At 50.0% G+C, this 18,515-nt stretch overlaps 1 protein-coding gene across 2 annotated transcripts; it reads left to right on the top strand.

Moving 5' to 3' along the window:
- Window positions 1-899: 899 nt before the first annotated feature.
- DELE1 (DAP3 binding cell death enhancer 1) lies at window positions 900-17,718 on the top strand. 2 transcript variants are annotated; one of them, XM_058677845.1, is made up of 12 exons: window positions 900-1,062; window positions 1,658-1,772; window positions 1,868-1,985; window positions 5,847-5,994; window positions 7,593-7,754; window positions 7,952-8,034; window positions 8,134-8,230; window positions 12,173-12,315; window positions 13,068-13,226; window positions 13,307-13,399; window positions 15,652-15,811; window positions 16,345-17,718. In XM_058677845.1, exons 1-12 carry the CDS (start codon window positions 1,032-1,034, stop codon window positions 16,569-16,571), a joined length of 1,536 nt encoding a protein of 511 aa, XP_058533828.1. In that variant the 5' UTR covers window positions 900-1,031; the 3' UTR covers window positions 16,572-17,718. The 2 variants fall into 2 exon arrangements, with proteins under 2 accessions (XP_058533828.1, XP_058533827.1); XM_058677844.1 differs by lacking the exon at window positions 13,068-13,226 and having other exon boundaries at window positions 16,345-16,572; window positions 17,310-17,715.
- Window positions 17,719-18,515: the final 797 nt, after the last annotated feature.

Raw genomic sequence — 18,515 nt, 5'->3', positions numbered from 1 at the left:
TATAGTCCAGCTTCAATGCAACAGTGTCCCACCACCCACGGCTCATGCTTCTTTTGGGGTGTTATCTATCACATTGGCCCACTCACCTCCTGCACTGTAATAATGAAAAGCAACTTACATTTATTAGGTTCTTGCTACATGCCAGGTATTGTGCTAGATCGTTTTAAAGAATTATTTGATTTAAGCCTCACAACAACTGCCATCTATTTTACAGATGGAGAACCCAAGTGCACAAGATACCATGGCTAGGAGCTAAGTTTCCTATTTGTGGCACTTGGGAGCCTGTGCACTATGTGTTCCTGGAGGCCACAAATGTTCTGGATTCGTCTGTCTTCTCAGACTCTACGATGGTGGCTGACATATGGCCCAAAAATTCTGTTAACGATGAAGACAACTTTCAGACTGCGTGCCTGGGTCTCACCACATTGTTTAACCCCCCGGCAGAAACTTCCATTCACCCAAAAGTCACACACCTGGCAGGCGAGAAAGGAAGCTAACCCCCTTAGAAAAGAACTTGGGTGCAAATAGAGTGAAAGAACTCCACAAAACGCCACGCGCCTGCGGCTTAAGTGGAGGTCTTTGAGGGTTGGTGGGCGAGGGAGTCTCAGGTAGTCTCGGTCTGTCAGATTTGGAAGAGCAGGGCCCCGTCTACTGCAGCGGGCCCGGTCGCGGCGCACGGAGCAGCGAGTATGTCCGCCTAAAGCTTTTAAAATCCCTCAGCCCACCTCGCCTGGCCGCCCCCGCGGCTCCTGCAGGGCCCTCTGGCACCCCCGGGTCGCTTCCGGGGCGCCCGACCCTGCGCGCTCCTGCGGGGACGCAAAGACCAGCTGCCCGCCCCGAGGACGCCCACCGCCTGCACTTCCTCTCGCCGAGCGCCGTCCTTCCGGCCGCGCTGCTTTCTAATTGGCTGCCTGTGAGCTGCCCTGGAGACTCGGTCGCTCGGGACACCACGGCGGCCGCTGGAGACTCGCTGCCCCGTGGCTTGGCCGCACTCCTTGGGCTGCAAAGTGCTCCATGGTGCTGGTGACAACATGTGGCGGCTGATGGGACTCCTGGGCCGAGGTAAGGGAAGTGAGGTTGGCGAAGCTGCAGAGCCTGCCCACACTGCACAGAAACCAGGGCCTGAGGAAAAAGTAGCAACGATAGTGGGTGGGGCTAGGGCCATGGGCGGGGCATCCGATGGGGGCGGGGCTGCAGGCCAGAATCCGCTTGCAAGGGGTGGTTGGAGCCTGAGGACATGGGTGGAGCTATTGGGAGAGGGCGGAGTCAGTCGTAGAGATGGGCGATGTAGACTAGGAATGAAAGGAGTAGTAGGAAGCTGGTTCAGGCTCTGCTCCAAGTTTTGGGTGGAGAGTGTATGAATATGTGGTCGTAGGACAGCGGTTGCCAGCCACAGGAGGGCATCAGAGTCCCGTGGGGAAACTACCGAGATGTGGGTGCTCTATGCTGAGAGATCCTGGCTGATTGGTTCTGGGTGGCTCTAGCATCTGTACTGCGCAAAGACTTCCACAAGTTCAAGAGCCTTGAAGGGGAGGGTGCCAGTGCTGCCTGCTTTCCTGGGCAAGACTCCGGTGCAGGCCGGAGGGGAGGTTGTTGGGACCACCTTTGCCTGAGTCCTGTTCCTGTTGAGGTGACTGATCCTTGTCACACTGTGCAGCTCTTCCCCGTCTGCTGGGACCTGACCTCTGGGGTGTAACCCCTAAGACCACCAGCCCCACTGGGACTCAGGCAGCCTCCTCCACACTGCTGGTCCCTGAGCCCAGCTTTCAGAGGTAAGATGTGGCTGTGCCATCATTCTTCCCCCCTCCTGACTTCTCTTTATTCTCACTTGGGACAAAACTGAACAGCCCCTCATTGCATCATCTAGGTCAGGCCCCCGTGGCTCAGGCACCAGCAAGGGTCCAAGGAATCATGGCTGGAAGGAAGCATTCCACTGGATGTCTGCTCGTGTCTCCCCCAACACTCTTTGGGATGCTGTATCCTGGGTAAGGCTTCTCTGACTTTGTTCTTGACTTTCATTGTGAATTAGAATGATCCTGGGGCAGGCAGTATGGCTCAGGAGGTTAAACCACCACTTGGGTTGCCCACATCCCATTTGGAATACTTGATTTGAGTATAGGCTGTATTTTTAATCCAGCTGCCTGCTAATACATCTGAGAGACAGCAGACAATGGTTCTCATGGGAAACCTAGAAGGAATTCCCTGACTCCTGGCCTCAGCCTGGTCTAGCTTAGCTATTGAAAACATTTCAGGAGGAACTCAGCAAATGGAAGATACTCTCTGTCTTCCTTTCTCTCAATCTGCCTTTCAAACAAAATCTTTTTTTTAGATTTATTTGTTTTTATTTTAAAGGCAAATATATAAAGAGCAGGAAAGACAGAGAAGAAGATCTTTTGTCCATTGATTCACTCCCCAGGTGATCGCAATGGCCAGAGCTGAGCCGATCCAAAGCCAGGAGCCAGGAGCTTCTTCTGGGTCTCCCAAGCAGGTGCAGGGTCCTAAGGCTTTGGGCTGTCCTCTACTGCTTCCCAGGCCATAAGCAGGAAGGTGGATGGGAAGAGGGGCTGCAGTGATTAGAACCAGCGACAATATGGGATCCTGGTACATACAAGGTAAAGACTTTAGCCACTAGGCTACCACGCTTACCCACTTAGTAAAACTTTAACACCATCCCTGAGTTAGGTGTTTTTGCTAGGCACTAGGGACATGGCAGAAAACAAGGAAGATCTAATTCTTGTTTCTGTGAATCTTATAATAAATAGCTAATAAATAGCATTATTCATGTAAAGTGTTATACTTGTATTAGATTGCGTAATCCTTATAAAAATCTTACAAGGAAAATATGTTGGTTTTTTTCTTTTTTTTTTTTTAAAGATTTATTTATTTCTATTGGAAATACAAATATACAGAAAGAAGGAGAGACAGAGAAAGATTTTCCACACACTGGTTCACTCCCCAAATGGCTGCGGTGGCTGGAACTGAGCTAATCTGAAGCTAGGAGCCAGGAGCTTCTTCCATGTCTCCAATGGGGGTGCAGGGTCCTAAGGCTTTGGGCCGTCCTCCACTGGTTTCCCAAGCCATAGCAGGGAGCCGGATGGGAAGTAGAGCACTAAGGACACAAACATATGAGATGCTGGTACTTGCAGGAGGAAGACTAGGCATTTGAGTCATCACACTAGTCCCTTGTTTTATTTATGTATTTATTTTAAAAGATTTATTTATTTGAAAAGCAGAGTCACAGAGAAAAAAATGATCTGTCGGTGGTTCATTTCCCCAAGTGTCCACAACAGCCGTGGCTGGGCCAGGCCAAAGACAGGAAGCTAGAGCTACATCTAGTTCTCATTTGCGCGTGGCCCAAGCACTCAGGCCATCTTTGACTGCTTTCCCAGGTACATTAGCAGGAAGGTGAATCAGAAATGCAACAACTGCAACTCAAACTGGTGCTCATATGGGATGCTGACCTTGCAGGTAGCAGCTTAACCTGCTGTAACACAATGTTAACCCTTTATAATATTCATTTGAAAGAAATGTTTAGAGTTTGGTGCAGTGGCTTCATGGCTAAATCTTCACCTTGCTAGCTCCAGGATCCCATATCGGCACTGAGTTGTGTCCTGGCTGCTCCACTTCCTATCTAGGTCTCTGCTTGTGGTCTGGAAAGACAGTAGAGGATGGCTCAAAGCCTTAGAACCCTGAATGCATGTGGGAGTCCTGGAAGAAGCTCCTGGCTTCATATCAGTCAGCTCTGACTGCTGCAGGGCCATTTGGGAAATGAAATAACAAATATAAGCTCTTTCTCTCTCTCTCTTCTCCCTCTGTAGGCTTGCCTTTCCAATAAAAATCAGTAAATCTTTTAAAAAAGAAATATTTATATTCACTTGATTGAAAGGCAGGTACATATCTTCCATTTAGTGGGTCACCCCTCAGTGCTGCCATCCTGGGCTGGGCCGTGTTGAAGCTAGGACCAATTTTCTTTGTAGGGGGTAGGGGCCAAACTCGAGTCGTCATCTGTGGAGTAGCCACAACGCGACTAGGCACTCTTTTTTGGCATGCAACCATCCCAGGGTATAGCTCAACACTACATTCCTTTTATAGATGAAAAAACTCACACTCTGAAATAATAGCTAACGTGCTTAAGGTCACACAGCTATTAAATCTGGAATTAGGTGATACAGCTTGGTTTGCACATGGTTTGGCTTTTAAAAGTAGCTAGCCGAGTCTGGCTTGTAATAACTAATCAGTAAGGTCCCGGAGCAATGGGCTAGTGACTAAAGTCCTTGCCTTGAATGCGCCTGAATCCCATATGGGAGCCGGTTCTAGTCCCGGCAGCTCCACTTCCCATCTGGCTCCCTGCTTGTGGCCTGGGAAGGCAGTCAACGAAGGCCCAAAGCCTTGGGACCCTGCACCCACATGGGAGACCTGGAGGAAGTTCCTGGCTCCTGGTTTCAGATCAGTGCAGCACTGGCCATTGCAGTCACTTGAGGAGTAAATCATTGGACGGAAGATCTTCCTCTCTGTCTCTCCTCCTCTATGTATATCTCACTTTGCAATAAAAATGAATAAAATCTCAAAAAAAAAAGTCTGAAACTTAACTGATTTGTTTAAAAAAAATAACTAATCGGTTAATACTTTTGAGTCAGTTTCATGAGGTCATATGTTCCTTAGTGAATACCAGGTGTTCCCTCCCTCCCCATAGGATTTATTTATTTATTTATTTATTTATTTATTTATTTATTTGAAAGTCAGAATTGGAGAAAAAGAGAGAGAGAGAAAGTGTGTGTGTGTGTGCAAGTGAGCCTGGTTTACTCCTCTAATGGCCACAATAGCTGGGGCTGTGCCAGGCCAAAACCAGAAGCTGCTTGCTGGTCCCCCATGTGGGCGGCAGTAGTATAAGCCCCTCAGCCATCCTCTGTTGCCTTTCCAAGTGCTTTTGCAGGGAGCTGGATTGAAAGTGGAGCCACCTAGACTTGAACCAGTGCCCTCATAGGATGCTGGCTTCCCTGACAGTGGGTTAATGTGCTATACCGCAACGTGGGTGTTGGCATTTAGGTTTCCAACCTCCTAGAAAACATTTATGTGAGACTTTGGGGACTGAAGTCCTGCATGAGTTGCTGAGCCGGATCATATATGAACCATAGCAACAATTACTGTTTATTTCTCTCTCTGTTTGGGATTTGTCTTTCTCAGTGCCATCTATGAACTTCAGGCAGGCAGAAACCATGTCTGTCTGATTTGTCTTTTGCAAACAGTGCCTGTTGCAACAAGTGAGTATCTGATGTCCCTTCCTGGAAAAGTCAGTTGGATAAGATCTGGCTCAGATTCTCATGCCTACCTTAGCACACCTATACCTGTTAGAGTGTGTGTGTGTGTGTGTGTGTGTGTGTGTGTGTGTTGCTTGGTTTGTCAGCCTGCAGTTCCCTGTTAGGAAACTCAGACCATGGCTACCTACATGGTTGAGTCTCAACTTACCGTTGATCTTGGTTCCTGCCTGGACTTTGTGTACTCAGGCCCTCACCCAGGCATTTATTCAATGCACATTTATTAGGCTCCTGCTGTATCGGGCACCAGGAGAATACCAGTGAGCAAAGCCTACACAGTTCCTGTCCTGATCATGTTTAGCAACTACAGGAGTGACAGACCTCCGACGTGTGATTGTAGAGATGATTGATTAAGTATGATGTGGTCAGGGCTTTGGGGAGGAGTCTGGGTGCTCTGAGAGTATATGCTAAGGAGCTGCCCCAGCCAAGAGTCAGGGAATGCTGCCCGAGGACATAGTCTTTGAAATGAAGTCCAGATCTGGGGCCATTGCTGAGTGGCAGAACCTGTACCCAAGGTTCTGTTTTCCCTAGGGCACACTGGCCGTGTTGGCCCTGCAGTTGGCACGGCAGCTCCATTTCCAAGCATCCCTGCCAGTAGGACCGTGGCAACTGGAACACTGCTCTTGGCGCAGTCCGCTGGACCATTTCCTCTCATCTCCCCAGTGGCCGCCACACTTCTGTGAGTTCTGGGTCCTGGGGCAAAAGGGCTGGACTGGGCGCGTCTCCAGGCCAGGAAGCATCTCAGGACACACCCCAGGAAACGAGCCATCAGCAGTTCCTGGCCTTTCCTATCTGAAGTCAGAGGAAAGAGAACGTGGGCAAGTGCTGTCCACCCAGCGGGTAGCCACACCTGGCCCGCTGTGTCCTTTCTTGCACTGCTGTCAGCTGTCCTGGTGGGAGCCCCACAGGTCCCAGAGCTACTGTGGATACTGGGTGTGGCTTCCTGCTTAACCCTTAGCCAGTTAGGTCATTTTCTGGTCACTTTTTCAATCATTCAGCACTGCATAAATTTTTGTTGGAGACCTAGTCTATCATGGTACATTGACAATAGTTAAGACTCTGGAGTCACACTGTAGGAATTTTTGTATATTTTCAGGTCTGTGTCTCTGAATAAGTCAGTTTTTTAAAAAAAAAAAAGTTTATTTATTTTTGTTGGAAAGTCAGAGTTACAGAGAGAAGGAGAGACAAAGAGAAAGGTTTTCCATCTGCTGGTTCATTCTCAAGTGACCGCAACAGTCAGAGCTGAGGTGATCCAAAGCCAGGAGTTAAGAACTTATTCTGGGTCTTCCACGTGGGTGCAGGGGCCCAAGGTTTTGGGCTGTCCTCTACTACTTTCCAAGGCCACAAGCAGGGAGCTGGAAGGGAAGTAGAGTAGCCAGGATACGAACCAGCACCCATATGGGATCCTGGCATATGCAAGGTGAAAATTTAGCCACTAGGATACCACACTGGGGCCCCCATTTTTTTTTTTCTTTTCTAAGATTTATTTGAAAGGCAGAGTTAGAAGAAGAAACAGAGATCTTCCATCTGCTAGTTAACTCCCTAATTGGCTGAAACAGCCGGGGCTGGGCCAGGACAAAGCAGGAGCCAAGAGCTTCTTACTGTTTTTCCATATGGATGCAAGGGCCCAGGGACTTGGGCTGTTTTCAGCTGCACTCCCAGGCACAGTAAGCAGGGAGCTCAATGGGAAGTGGAATAGGTGGGACTCAAACTGGTGCCCATGGGGAATACTGGCCCTGCGGATTGTGGCTTAACCTGTAATGCCACAACACTGGCCCCAGACAAGTCCCTTTTAACTCCCTTGTGCCTCGATACTTTCTACAAGGTAGAGTGGTAGTAAACCTCACACCCCAGATCTCTGGAGGAAGAAATGAGTGAATGCTCATTCACAGGGACTTAGTGCCTGGGATCTAATAAGTGCTCAGCAATAGCCAGTTTACTTTCTTGTCATGATTTCTCTTAAGATCCTGACTTGCCGTTAGACAAGTGCTGGATGCTGGGGCTCCAGCATGGAGAGGGTGGTGTCTCATGCCACTGCAGGAGTTGCAGCAGAGGAGGGCCTTAGGCTCAGCAGGGCAGGTTAGCACTGCTCACCAAGCTGCATCCCTGGAGACCACCATGGAAGGCAGCACACTGAAGCAGTGGGGGAGGAGGAGGAGCATGCAAGAAATGTCTCATGGTTTTGATGTTCTTCCCCTGGTGCCCAAACCCTTGGGGAGGGTGAGCAGGCCACAGTGATGCTTTGTTAACCTGCCCATATACACTGGCTCTTTCCAGCACTGCGGAGACACATTCTCCCCCTTCCGCATGGGCCTGTTCCTGGGCACCCTGGCCGCAGGGGACCCAGGCAGGGCCCTGAAGAGCCCTTGATTCAGTCCCAGAGTGGCCCCTTGCACAGCCCCTCGGAGACAGCCAGCCATCAGGACTTCTCTGAGGAAGGTAGGTCTTGCCTGCCTGGAACTGGCAGGAGGTGCAGGCAGGGGAGTGGGACTGGTGGGCAGTGGAGGCTGAGAGTTCCCAGCTAAGGGAGTTACCCCATTCCCGTGAGGATTAAGGTGCTGGGGAGAAGGGTGAGTGGGAGAGGAGAAGTAACCCTGCCCCTCTCCCCTGGCTGGTTGCTGCTCTTTGCCTTGCAGGTGCTGGTGATCTGGGCTTCCTGTATGCCAACTTGCACTCCCAGACGAAAGCAGCCCAGCCTCAGCCCCTGGGGAAGAAGAAGGTACTCACCACCCTGGCCACCCAGAGCCCTAGCCTTCTCCTGGGCAGATGGCAGTCTCCTTGAGCCCTCCCGTGAGCGGTGCTTGTGTTCCTTCCCCAGGAGCAGGAGCCACCCAAAGCCCTTCCGCTCGAGGAGGCCGCCATTTCACTTCAGCAGCTTTTCCAGCTCAGCGTTTCCATCGCCTTCAACTTCCTGGGTAACTGGGCAGGGCTTGTCTCCAGGCAGGGATGAGAGCAAGGGAGGAGTGTAGAGGGTGCCTCAAATACAGTCAGGGGAGAGTTGCTGAAAGAAGAGATTTTATTTTCCCCCGGGTTAGTAGCCCAAATGTTGGCTCAGTGATGTCAGAAACAAATCCTTACCTGAATGTGTACTGCCCTTTTTTTTTTTTTAAGGTTTATTTATTGTTTTGAAAGGCAGAGTTAGAGAATGAGAGAGAAATCTTCCCTCCATTGCTTCACTCCTCAAATAGCCACAACTCTAAATGGCGTTCAAATGGGATCTTGGCATTGAAGGCAGAGGCTTAACCTGCTGCATCACAGCAGTGGGTCCTCAAGACTTCTCATTTGGAGACCTAGATTCCCAGCAGCACCTGCTAAGGTCTGGAGGGTAGGTTCATGAGGGACTGGCCTTCATCCAGAACAAGTCTGTTGAGCACCAGCTTTTGCTAGTCTCTGTGTAGGTGCTGGGGCTTCATGATTTGCAAGACCAAGTCTTCATTCTCATGGTTCTGGCATGTGAGTTGAAGGGAAAAAAAGCTGGCAAGTAAGAAAGAACTTCAGATGGTACTGAAAAAATTAAAATAAAGGAATGTATTCGTGACAGGATAGGAGCAACTTTTGACTGGCAAGTCAGCACTGAAAAGAAGACCCTTGAGCTAAGACTTGACCCAAGCAAGGCGCTTTGGTTTCCATCAGGACAAAGAGCTTTCTAGGCAGGGAACGCTAAGAGCAAAGGTTGGGAGGCAGGATTGAGTTTGGCTTGTTAGAAGAGAAGAAAGGTGAGTGGGACTGAAACTCAGCGATCACAGGAGGACTGCAATGAGATGAAGTGAGAGGAGCTTCAGAGCTGAGTCGGGAAAGGCCTTCAGAGTCAAGATGAGGAGTGTGAATTTTCTAGGATAGGAAGCCATTAGAACATTTTAAGCTGGAGCCAGAAGGAGGTAAGTTACGTGATCTAATATCCTTGTGGTGGGGGAGTAGACCAGGCAGGTACTGTTCTGGACAGCTAAGCATGAGGAGGTGGTGGTGTGGTCTAGGTTAGGGCAAGAGGAGACCAAGGAAAGTAATTGTAGCAGGGCCTGTCCAGGCAGATGGCATGGGCCACAGGGACAGGATGGGGTCCTTCTCCCTCTCCAATCTCCTCCTGGAGCACAGAGGCCCTGGGCACCTTGGGCAGTGTATTTGCACACAGCTGGGTGGCTCTTTCCATTGACTGCTGGCGGGAGCCTGGCTTCTCCCTCATTCACACGCTGTGATTTTGATGGGCAGGCAGTCCCTTCTTAAGAATTTGCTTGCCCATCCTCAATTATGTATTCATCGATTTGGCGAGTGCTCGGCACTAGCAGAACACAAAGGCGTGTCAGCTGTAATCACATTCTGCGTTTGGTTAGAGCTTACCCTCTGCAGTGCTCCTCTGCGTCTGCAGCCTCTGGGCCGCCAGGGTTTTACAGTTTAATTGAGGAGACAGGATTTGTATTCTTGAAGCCGTTGAGCTTATAGAAAATGGCCAGGTTTATTAAGAAAGTGTCAGACATGTGCTCAAGCCTCATGCTGTAGCCTGAGGGTCTGGAGTGGCAGCAGGAAGGAGTGCTGGGTGGTTGGGGCACAAGGAGAGGCCCCAAGCAGGAGAAGCACTTGGAGCAAAGGCTTCAAGTTCAAAATAGGCTGTGCCCTGCTCCTTCCTTCTCTTCCTTTTGGCTTGGGCAGGGCAATAGTGTGATCTTAGCAATCTGCATCCAGCTTCTGACTCTCCCATTTCACCATTCCCAGTCTCCTCTTCAAACAAGATCAACAGGGACTAGCATTGTGCTGCAGCCAATGAAGCTGCCACCTGCAGTGCTGGCATCCCATATTGGAGTGCTGGTCCCAATCCTGTGTGCACCACTCCTGATCCAGCTCCCTGGTAATGTGCCTAGAAAGACAGTGGCTGAAGGGCCAAGTACTTGGCCGAGTTCTTGCTGTCCATGTGGGAGGTTAGGTGGGGTTCCAGGCTCCTGGTTTTACCCTGGCCTGGTCCTAGCCGTTGGGACCATGTGGGAAGTAAATCAGTGAATGGAACATCTCTGTTTTTTTCTCTCTCCTTTTCTCTGTGTAAGTTTGTCTTCCAAGCAAATTACTAAACCTTAAAAACAAAAAAGCTGGTGTTATGGCTCAGCATGCTAAGCCACCACCTGTGACATCTACATCCCATCCTGGAGTATAGGTTCCAGTTCCCACTGCTCAGCTTCCAATCCAGCTTCCAGCTAATACACCTGAAAAGGCAGAGATGATGGTCCAAGTACTTAGGCCCCGATATTCGTGAGACAGTCCCAGATGGGATTCCTGGCTTCTGGACTTTGCCTGCACAGAGCTGGCTATTGTGGGCATTTGGAAAGTGAATCAGCAAATGTAAGACCTCTGTCTCTGTCTCTCCCTTTTTCTCCCTTTTAAAAAATTTAAAAATACTTTAAAAATATATTTATTTTTTTAAATTACAAAGGCATATTTACAGAGAGAAAGAAAGATATTCCATCTACTGTTTTACTCCCCAAATGGCTGTAATGGCCAGAACTGAGTTGATCTGAAGCCCAGGAGCCTCTTCTGGGTCTCCCACATGTGAGTGCAGCAGCTCAATGATTTGGACCATCCTCTGCTGCTTTCCCAGGCCATAGGCAGAGACTTGGATGAGAAGCGAAGCAGCTGAGAGCCCAGCACCGTAGCCTAGTGGCTTAAGTCCTTGTCCTGCACACACCAGGATCCCATAAGGGGACTGGTTTGTATCCCGGCTACTCCAGTTCCCTTCCAGCTCCCTTCCTGCTCCCTGTGTTTGGCCTAGGAAAGCAGTAGAGGACAGCCCAAAGCCTTAGGTCCCTGCACCTGCATGGGAAACCCAGAAGAGGCTCCTGGCTTCAGATCAGCTCAACTCTAGCCATTGTGGCCACTTGGGCAGTGAACCAGCAGATGGAAAACCTTTCTCTTTGTCTCTCCTCCTCTCTGTAAATCTGACTTTCCAATAAAAATAAGTAAATCTGTTTTTTAAAAGGTTTATTTTGTTTTTATTGCAAAATCAGATATATAGAGAGGAGGAGAGATAGAAAGGAAGATCTTCCATCCAATGATTCACTCCCCAAGTGAGTGCAATGGCCGGTGCTATGCCAATCCGGAGCCAGGAGCCAGGAACTTCCTCCAGGTCTCCCACACGGGCGCAGAATCTCAAAGCATTGGGCCGTCCTCGCCTGCTTTCCCATGCCACAAGCAGGGAGCTGAATGGGAAGTGGAGCTGCTGGGATACAAACCAGCGCCCATATGGGATCCCGGCGTGTTCAAGGTAAGGACTTTAGCCACTAGGCCATGCCGCTGGGCCCAAAAATAGGTAAATCTTAAAAAAAAAAAAAAAAGGAGTGGAGCAGCTGGGACACGAACTGGTGCCTTTATGAGATGCTGGTGCTTTAAGGTGGAGGATTAGCCCATTGAGACATGGTGCCAGCCCCTCAAATTAATGAATCTTTAAAACAAAACAGTATCAGTTATATCATTTAAGATTTGTTAGTTACAAACAGTCCAAACTCTTTCTGGCTAATTGAGGCACACAATTGGCTGGGGATCAGGAGCCACTTATATAAGGAGCTATTTTCTTTCCTTATCCCAGCCTGAGCGAGGTTTAGATTCTTGAAAAAACACCATGTTGACTGGGAGAAGCAGACACATTGATTGACAGTGCAGGGAAATCTCCAGAAAAATGAATGGCTGATTATATGGAAAGGCAGAACCCACTGATATCTGAAGAACATCAGTGAAGTATTTGGAGATGAAAAATATTACCACATGTCTTGTACAGAAAAGGCTGACAGGAGCCTGGTCTTGGGAGAAGCCTGTGAAGGTTTGGCCCAGCACCAGGCAGAGCTCATCAAGGGGCTGTCACCCCCTGTGCTTTCTTGCAGGGACAGAGAACATTAAGAATGGGGACTACGCAGCAGCCTTCTCTTACTTCCAGAAAGCTGCAGACCGTGGCTACAGCAAAGCACAGTACAACATGGGCTTGTGCCATGAGCATGGCAGAGGTACCCCCAGGGACCTGAGCAAGGTACTGTACCTCATTCCCCTGCCCAGGGCCTGTCCGCCATGCTGGGCTGCCCAGGGGGCTCCCAGGGGCTCCCAGGGGATGGGGGAGGATAGGGTGGGAGTGGAGGGAGGCCCAGCTTCTCTCTCCCATTTGTTTCAGCCCAGCTTCAAGGAAAATTTAAGCAGTGAGTTCCCAGCTCCTAGACATTTAGATTCAGAACTCAGGGAGGACAGGGATCTGGCCTTCATCCTATATCCTAGACCAATGCCCTAAAGAATGAGTTAATACGTTCTAGAGTAGGTTGAGTCACAGAGATATCACAGGAAAACATTTCTAAGGTGTATGTGAAGAATGAAAAGGGAAAGCAGTGGAAAACTTGTTAATTACATTATGTGGGCCTTTACAGTGATGGCCTAGGTCTGTATTTATTGGCAAGAAAAAACATTCCATGATGTATTATTAAGTTAAAAAAATAAACTACAAAATACTGTGGTATGAATCAGTTGTCACACCACACACACAGGTACTCTCACTCTATGCATGTGTGTGTGATGCATACATGTATGCAAAGAGACTTGCAAGACTATCAACACGCTCAAAGAATAATTGTTAAAGAAGCTGAATGTCCTGGAATTTTATGCTTCTGTTTTAAAGTTTGGCTTCTCTGTATTTTCTGACTCATCTATAATTGTTATGTATTATTTAATTAAAATGAAAGTTTCCAGTTTCGCCCAAAGAGTCACCAGCTGACTGGGTGTTTCCACTGTGCCCAGGCAGTCCTTTATTACCAGCTGGCTGCCAGCCAGGGCCACAGCCTGGCTCAGTACCGCTACGCCAGGTGCCTGCTGCAGGACTCAGCCTCTGCGTGGGACCTGCAGCAGCAGAAGGCCATGTGCATGCTGGAGCAGGCCGCAGACTCGGGCTTGACAGAGGCAAGTATCCTGGGGCAGGTACATCCTGGGTGTCCTGCATAGGTGGGGCCCGGAAGTGACCCACATGCCTTTTCCCACAGGCCCAAGCTTTCCTCGGGGTGTTTTTCACCAAGGTGCCATACCTGGATGAACAGAGAGCCGTGAAATACCTGTGGCTTGCTGCCAACAATGGGGTACGCAGTGTATGCTGGCTGGCCTGGTGGGGCTTGAGGATGTAGAACTGAGCCTGTGTGTGGGTTCCCTAGCAGCCCTGGGAGGGCTTCAAGCCTTAGCCCTGCGGTTCACTGTAGGAGCCCTGGACAGACCCAGCAGCTTGCTCCACCTGCAGTCATTGAAGGTGAGAGAGTCTGCACCAAAGGCACAGCTAAAGACGAAGCAGGGTTCCTGCTCCCTCTCACTCCCCGGAGCCAGCTCTTGAGTGTTTACCAGCACACACTGGGCTGAGCCCTTCCTGATCCAAGTCTGCTTGCTCCTCCTTAAGCTCCGCATGATAATATCTGCTGTGCATGTCTGGCCTCACAGGATTGTAAGGATCAAAAACTACCTGGAAGACCAGGTGGGAGAGCACAGGGCAGATGCATCCTTAGGGTTGTGGTAGCCTGGGAAGTCAGAAGATACGCAGGGGGAGACATTGAGCAATTGAGGAGCAGGGGCCACTGGCATCCAGGTAGTCTGACCACGAGAGTGTTCTGTGGAGTATTAGTTCTGTGGGGTGTATTAAATGGTTTGGAGCATATCGAGTTAAACAGTAGTCTTCAGTGTGGGATCTGTCAGAGCTGTATGTCCTTGTGAATCACCAAGTAGGCAATCTGTGGTTTGCTGTATTCCTCAAGTGTATTTTACTAGGATGTATTTTGACTGGCATCTGGAAGAGGCAAGCCAGCACAGTGTATGTCCTGTCACATCTCTGCATGGGCCCACTGCTACTCCATACTTTGGCCTAGTATATTGACAGCATCCTGGAATTCCTGGGCCTCAACGTGCTCACCCAACCTGTTTGTGTTGCCCCAAGTGCCTGTTGTCATTCCCCAAAGAGGCCCACTGTCACCACTCAGAATCTGCTGCTGAACATGTTTTTCCTGGAATAAACCAAGATCCCCATAGTCTTCCTCAGGCTGGAGGCCCTGCACTTCCATGTGGTGGGGGCACCTGGGGGAACCCTGGCCTCCTAGAGTCGCAGCAGCCTGTGGAGGTGAGAATTGTTAAAAGTTATGCAGCTGACCTTGTATTTGTGTGCCACACAGAAAATTGCATCACCCAGGCTTGTACCTGCAGGGTCCTCATGGGTGTGCAATGCAGTGGCCCAGAACCCTGAAGTCACCCTGTCTGTTGCAGAGACTTTGGCCTGTTGGCCTCTTTGATGTAGAGGTAGAGGTAACTCCTGCCAGACAATTCTTTTTTTTTTTTTTTTTAAAGATTTATTCATTTTATTACAGCCAGATATACACAGAGGAGGAGAGACAGAGAGGAAGATCTTCCGTCCAGTGATTCACTCCCCAAGTGACTGCAACGGGCCGATGCACGCCGATCCAATGCCGGGAACCAGGAACCTCTTCCGGGTCTCCCACACGGGTGCAGTGTCCCAATGCATTGGGCCGTCCTCAACTGCTTTCCCAGGCCACAAGCAGGGAGCTGGATGGGAAATGGAGCTGCCGGGATTAGAACCGGCGCCCATATGGGATCCCGGGGCGTTCAAGGCGAGAACTTTAGCCACTAGGTCACGGCGCCGGCCCCTGCCAGACAATTCTTGCCAGAATTCTTGACTGTGGAGGCAGAGGAGCAATGGAACCATGTTTGGGATTCAACATGATCACTGAATTCGGAGATAGACTCGGCTGAGCATATTTTCTTAGAAAGGGAGAGGCGAACTCAGAGAGAGAGATTATGTAATTGAGGAGGGTAATACTAACACTGTTCTAACCATTTCTGGTAGAGTAGTGTGTTGAAATGGTATGACAGCCTGATTAAGCAGGTGCTGTCATTATCCCACTTTACAGGTGTGAAAACTGAGGCAACAAGATAGAGAGTAACATGCCTGAGGTTCAGGAAGGCAGGCAGGGCCTTTGGGAGACTGCCCTCCCATCCTTGTCTCCTTTCTATCTCTGGATGACATTGGAGCCTGGTTTCCCATAACTAGGCTGAGCATTTCCTGTAGGTTTCACTTTGGCTGTTTCCCAGCCTGCCCTAGCAAGAGAAGCTCCCCTACTGTTCAGGCTGACACTTCCCCAGCTGGAGGCACCCCCATCTCCCCTGTGTTGGGTGAGCTCCAGGCCTCTGCCATTCTGTACTTGCTATCCAAGGTGTGGGTGGGCCTGGATGGCCCTGGTGCTGTGTGGGTGAGGTTTTTAGCATACCCGGCTCTGTCTTCCTCCTGGCGGGGCATCCCCAGCACAGTGACCTCCGTGTGTGTCCGTTGCTTCTTTAGGACTCACAGAGCAGATATCACTTGGGGATTTGCTATGAGAAAGGCCTCGGTGTGCCAAGGAGTCTGGAAGAAGCAGTGAGATGTTACCAGCAGTCGGCGGCTGTGGGAAACCAGCTTGCCCAGGAGAGGCTGCGGGCACTCTTTCCCATGAAAGCAGCAGGTACCCATGCATGTCAAAATCCACAGGGTCGCTCCCCTGAGCAGAGTCCCCTGTGACACAGCAAGTGAGGTGGCAGTACTTCCCAGAGCTCCTTGTCACTTCCTGCTCCCTTGATGCTTATGAGCACAGTTTTTGGAATCAGGCAGATCTGAGTTTTAACTCTCACTGCCACTGAACTTGGCCTGTATGTTTTTGACCTGTGAAAGCAAGGACAGTAATGATGCCTTGCTCATCAGCCTGTTATACAGGTTAAATGAGATAACAATGAAGACCTTAGCCCCGCATGACACATAGCAGACGTGACTGTGTTCCTGCTACACACATGGGAGACCTGGACTAAGACCTGGGCCCAGCTGGGAGCCATTGTAGACATTTGCAGAGCGAGCCAGAAAGTGGGGGTGCTCTCTCTGTACCCCCCTTCTCTCCTGCCTCTAAAGTGAATACATAACTGCATAAAATAAGTCCTTGCCCCAAAGTAGATTTTCAGAAATACAGCATGAGTAAGAGTGTCTCTTGCCTCCCTCTTCTCGTAGCTCCAGGGCCCAGCAACCTGGCGATTACAGGACTGAAGTCTTTCTCCAGCCCCTCCCTCTGCAGCCTAAATACCTTGCTCACAGGAGCCTCCTGCCTACCACACGCCTCGAGCACAGGGAGCCTTGGCCGCCTCTGCAGGAGCGGGCATGTCGGAGCTGGCCTTGGGGCCCCCAGCAGAACCATCCCAACCTTGGAAAGGAGTCTCGTAAGATTAGGTTTCGGCTAAGGTGAGACAAAACACAACCACTGGTGCCTTTCCAGGGCTGGGGGCAGAGACAGAAAGTTAGATGACAAAAACTGCACATCAGTGTACTTTGCAGGGTAAAAATTCCAGTGGGAGCTTAAGTTCCCAAACGACTTTAAGTGCATGTATGGCTAATGAATAATGACTTTGACCATTTCCCCCACTTGGCTGAACATGGGATGTATTCATAGTCACTTCTGGTCTATGCCCCAAAGATTGACTCAGTGACCTATAAGAAAGTCTACTGAAGAGTCCAGAGACCCCTGGTCCTCACCTCAGCCATTGTCTCTGAGGAAGTCACTTCCCTTTCCTTTGCATACACACAAGGTACATGCCAACACCTCAAGGTGGCTCATGAGATCACTATAGGTGGCATTCAGATCTATATAATTTTCTTTTGATAGTTGTAATGTTTAATACAAAATATGAAAAATGTGACCAGTGTGTTGATCTGGGGTTTTACAGATGTTATGTCTCAAATTAAACTTACTTTAAAAGAGGAGATAATCAGTTTAAAGAAAACCCTTTTTGCAAGGTAAGCCCAGGTCCAAGAGGTGGCAAGAATAACAGGAATGGTGCCAGCAATTGCTGAATCTCAGGGCACCAGAATCAGGCTGTTGGCATTCACCTTTGTTAGCTTGCAGTGGAGTCCTGACTGTTCTCATTTGGCCTCTGATTGGGGAGGGAGGAGCTCCTTGCCTGACTGCTTGTGTTTTTCAGACCATCTCAATCCAACCCTAGAAAGAGCCTGTGTGTTCTCAGAGAAATTTTACAACTTGAGTCCCAAAGAAGAGGCCAGTTGTCCATCTACCTTCCCAAAACCTCGAACACCTGCACAGCATGGTGAAGAAGAGGAAACTGTGTGAAATCCTGGGCTTGGCTCTGCCACATGCCTCACCGTGTCTCCTGGTGGATGCACATACCTGACTGGCTGTGTTGTTTCCTATCATGTTGACCAAGGACAGGGGTGTGTGCCCTGCTGCCTTACAGGACTGACCGAGCGGACCCTGATGCTCACTCAGCCCATGGAAGTGGTGAGGTCCCCAGAGATGATGGCCTAAGGAGATACCAGGCCAGGAGGAGGACCTGGGTAGCCCAGGGTTCACACTGTGATCACATGTGTGAGTGTGATTCTCCTCCCCCTCCCCCAATGTGAGGGAGTACTTGGGGACTAAGCAGCTGGCATCGTGGAGCCCTTGTTTGGGAAAGGTGTGCTGGAATTGTCTAGATGTCTAATAAAGCAGAGATTGGATTGTCTCATCATTCTTGTCCTTGAGGGGTTGGGGAGAGCCAAGGAGGTGGGCAGGGGTTACCGAACACTGAGGCTCCATCCTCATCTCTAAACTCTCCATTAACCAATTTAAAGGGCTTTAAAAGCTTCTCCAAGAGAGAGACTTAGAAAAAAAAATGATTTCTGAGTCAACGCTAATGACTCCAATTACTGAATTTGTGAATAGCTATTCCCTGGCTTCTGGATATTAGCCCAAGTTCAATAGCATAGATGTGGTTGAGGGTGGGGGTGGACTGGGGTGGGAGGGCCACCGGGGCCTTGACTGTTGGGATGGAAACGATCCACCAGCTTGGCCAGTGCAAGGGTGGCAGGGTTGTGGGAGTGGGGCTGGGGTGGGAGCTGTGTGCATTTCCTGCCTCTGACTCTCCCATGCTCGCAGTGATCCCTGCCACACTGCCTCGCAGCCTCCAGTCACTGCTGGAGCTCCATCTTTCCCCAGCTCCGGCACCTCCCTTGCCTCCTGCTCCAGACCCTGGACTCTGGGCTTACCCTGCACTCTGCTTCACCCCCAAGCCCCACTCTATCCCATAGCTGCCCCCACCAACAGACAGCCAAGTGCCCTGTGTGGGGGAGGGGCACAGCACACACCAGTTAAGGCCCCTCATTTTCAGCAATGCAGTACACTAATCTCTGCC

Source organism: Ochotona princeps, chromosome 19, assembly GCF_030435755.1.
Source record: "Ochotona princeps isolate mOchPri1 chromosome 19, mOchPri1.hap1, whole genome shotgun sequence".
Taxonomy (NCBI): Eukaryota; Metazoa; Chordata; class Mammalia; order Lagomorpha; family Ochotonidae; genus Ochotona; species Ochotona princeps.
Note: the sequence above shows the minus strand (reverse complement) of the source record. Positions and strands in the feature narration are given on the sequence as shown.

Bases quoted from the DNA above. Each gene is read 5' to 3' on its own strand.
- DELE1 (XM_058677845.1), top strand. From the start codon at position 1,032: ATGTGGCGGCTGATGGGACTCCTGGGCCGAG. The intron at 1,986-5,846 runs GTAAGGCTTCTC...TGTTTTCCCTAG, and splicing joins TTTGGGATGCTGTATCCTGG to GGCACACTGGCCGTGTTGGC. The intron at 5,995-7,592 runs GTGAGTTCTGGG...GGCTCTTTCCAG, and splicing joins CCAGTGGCCGCCACACTTCT to CACTGCGGAGACACATTCTC.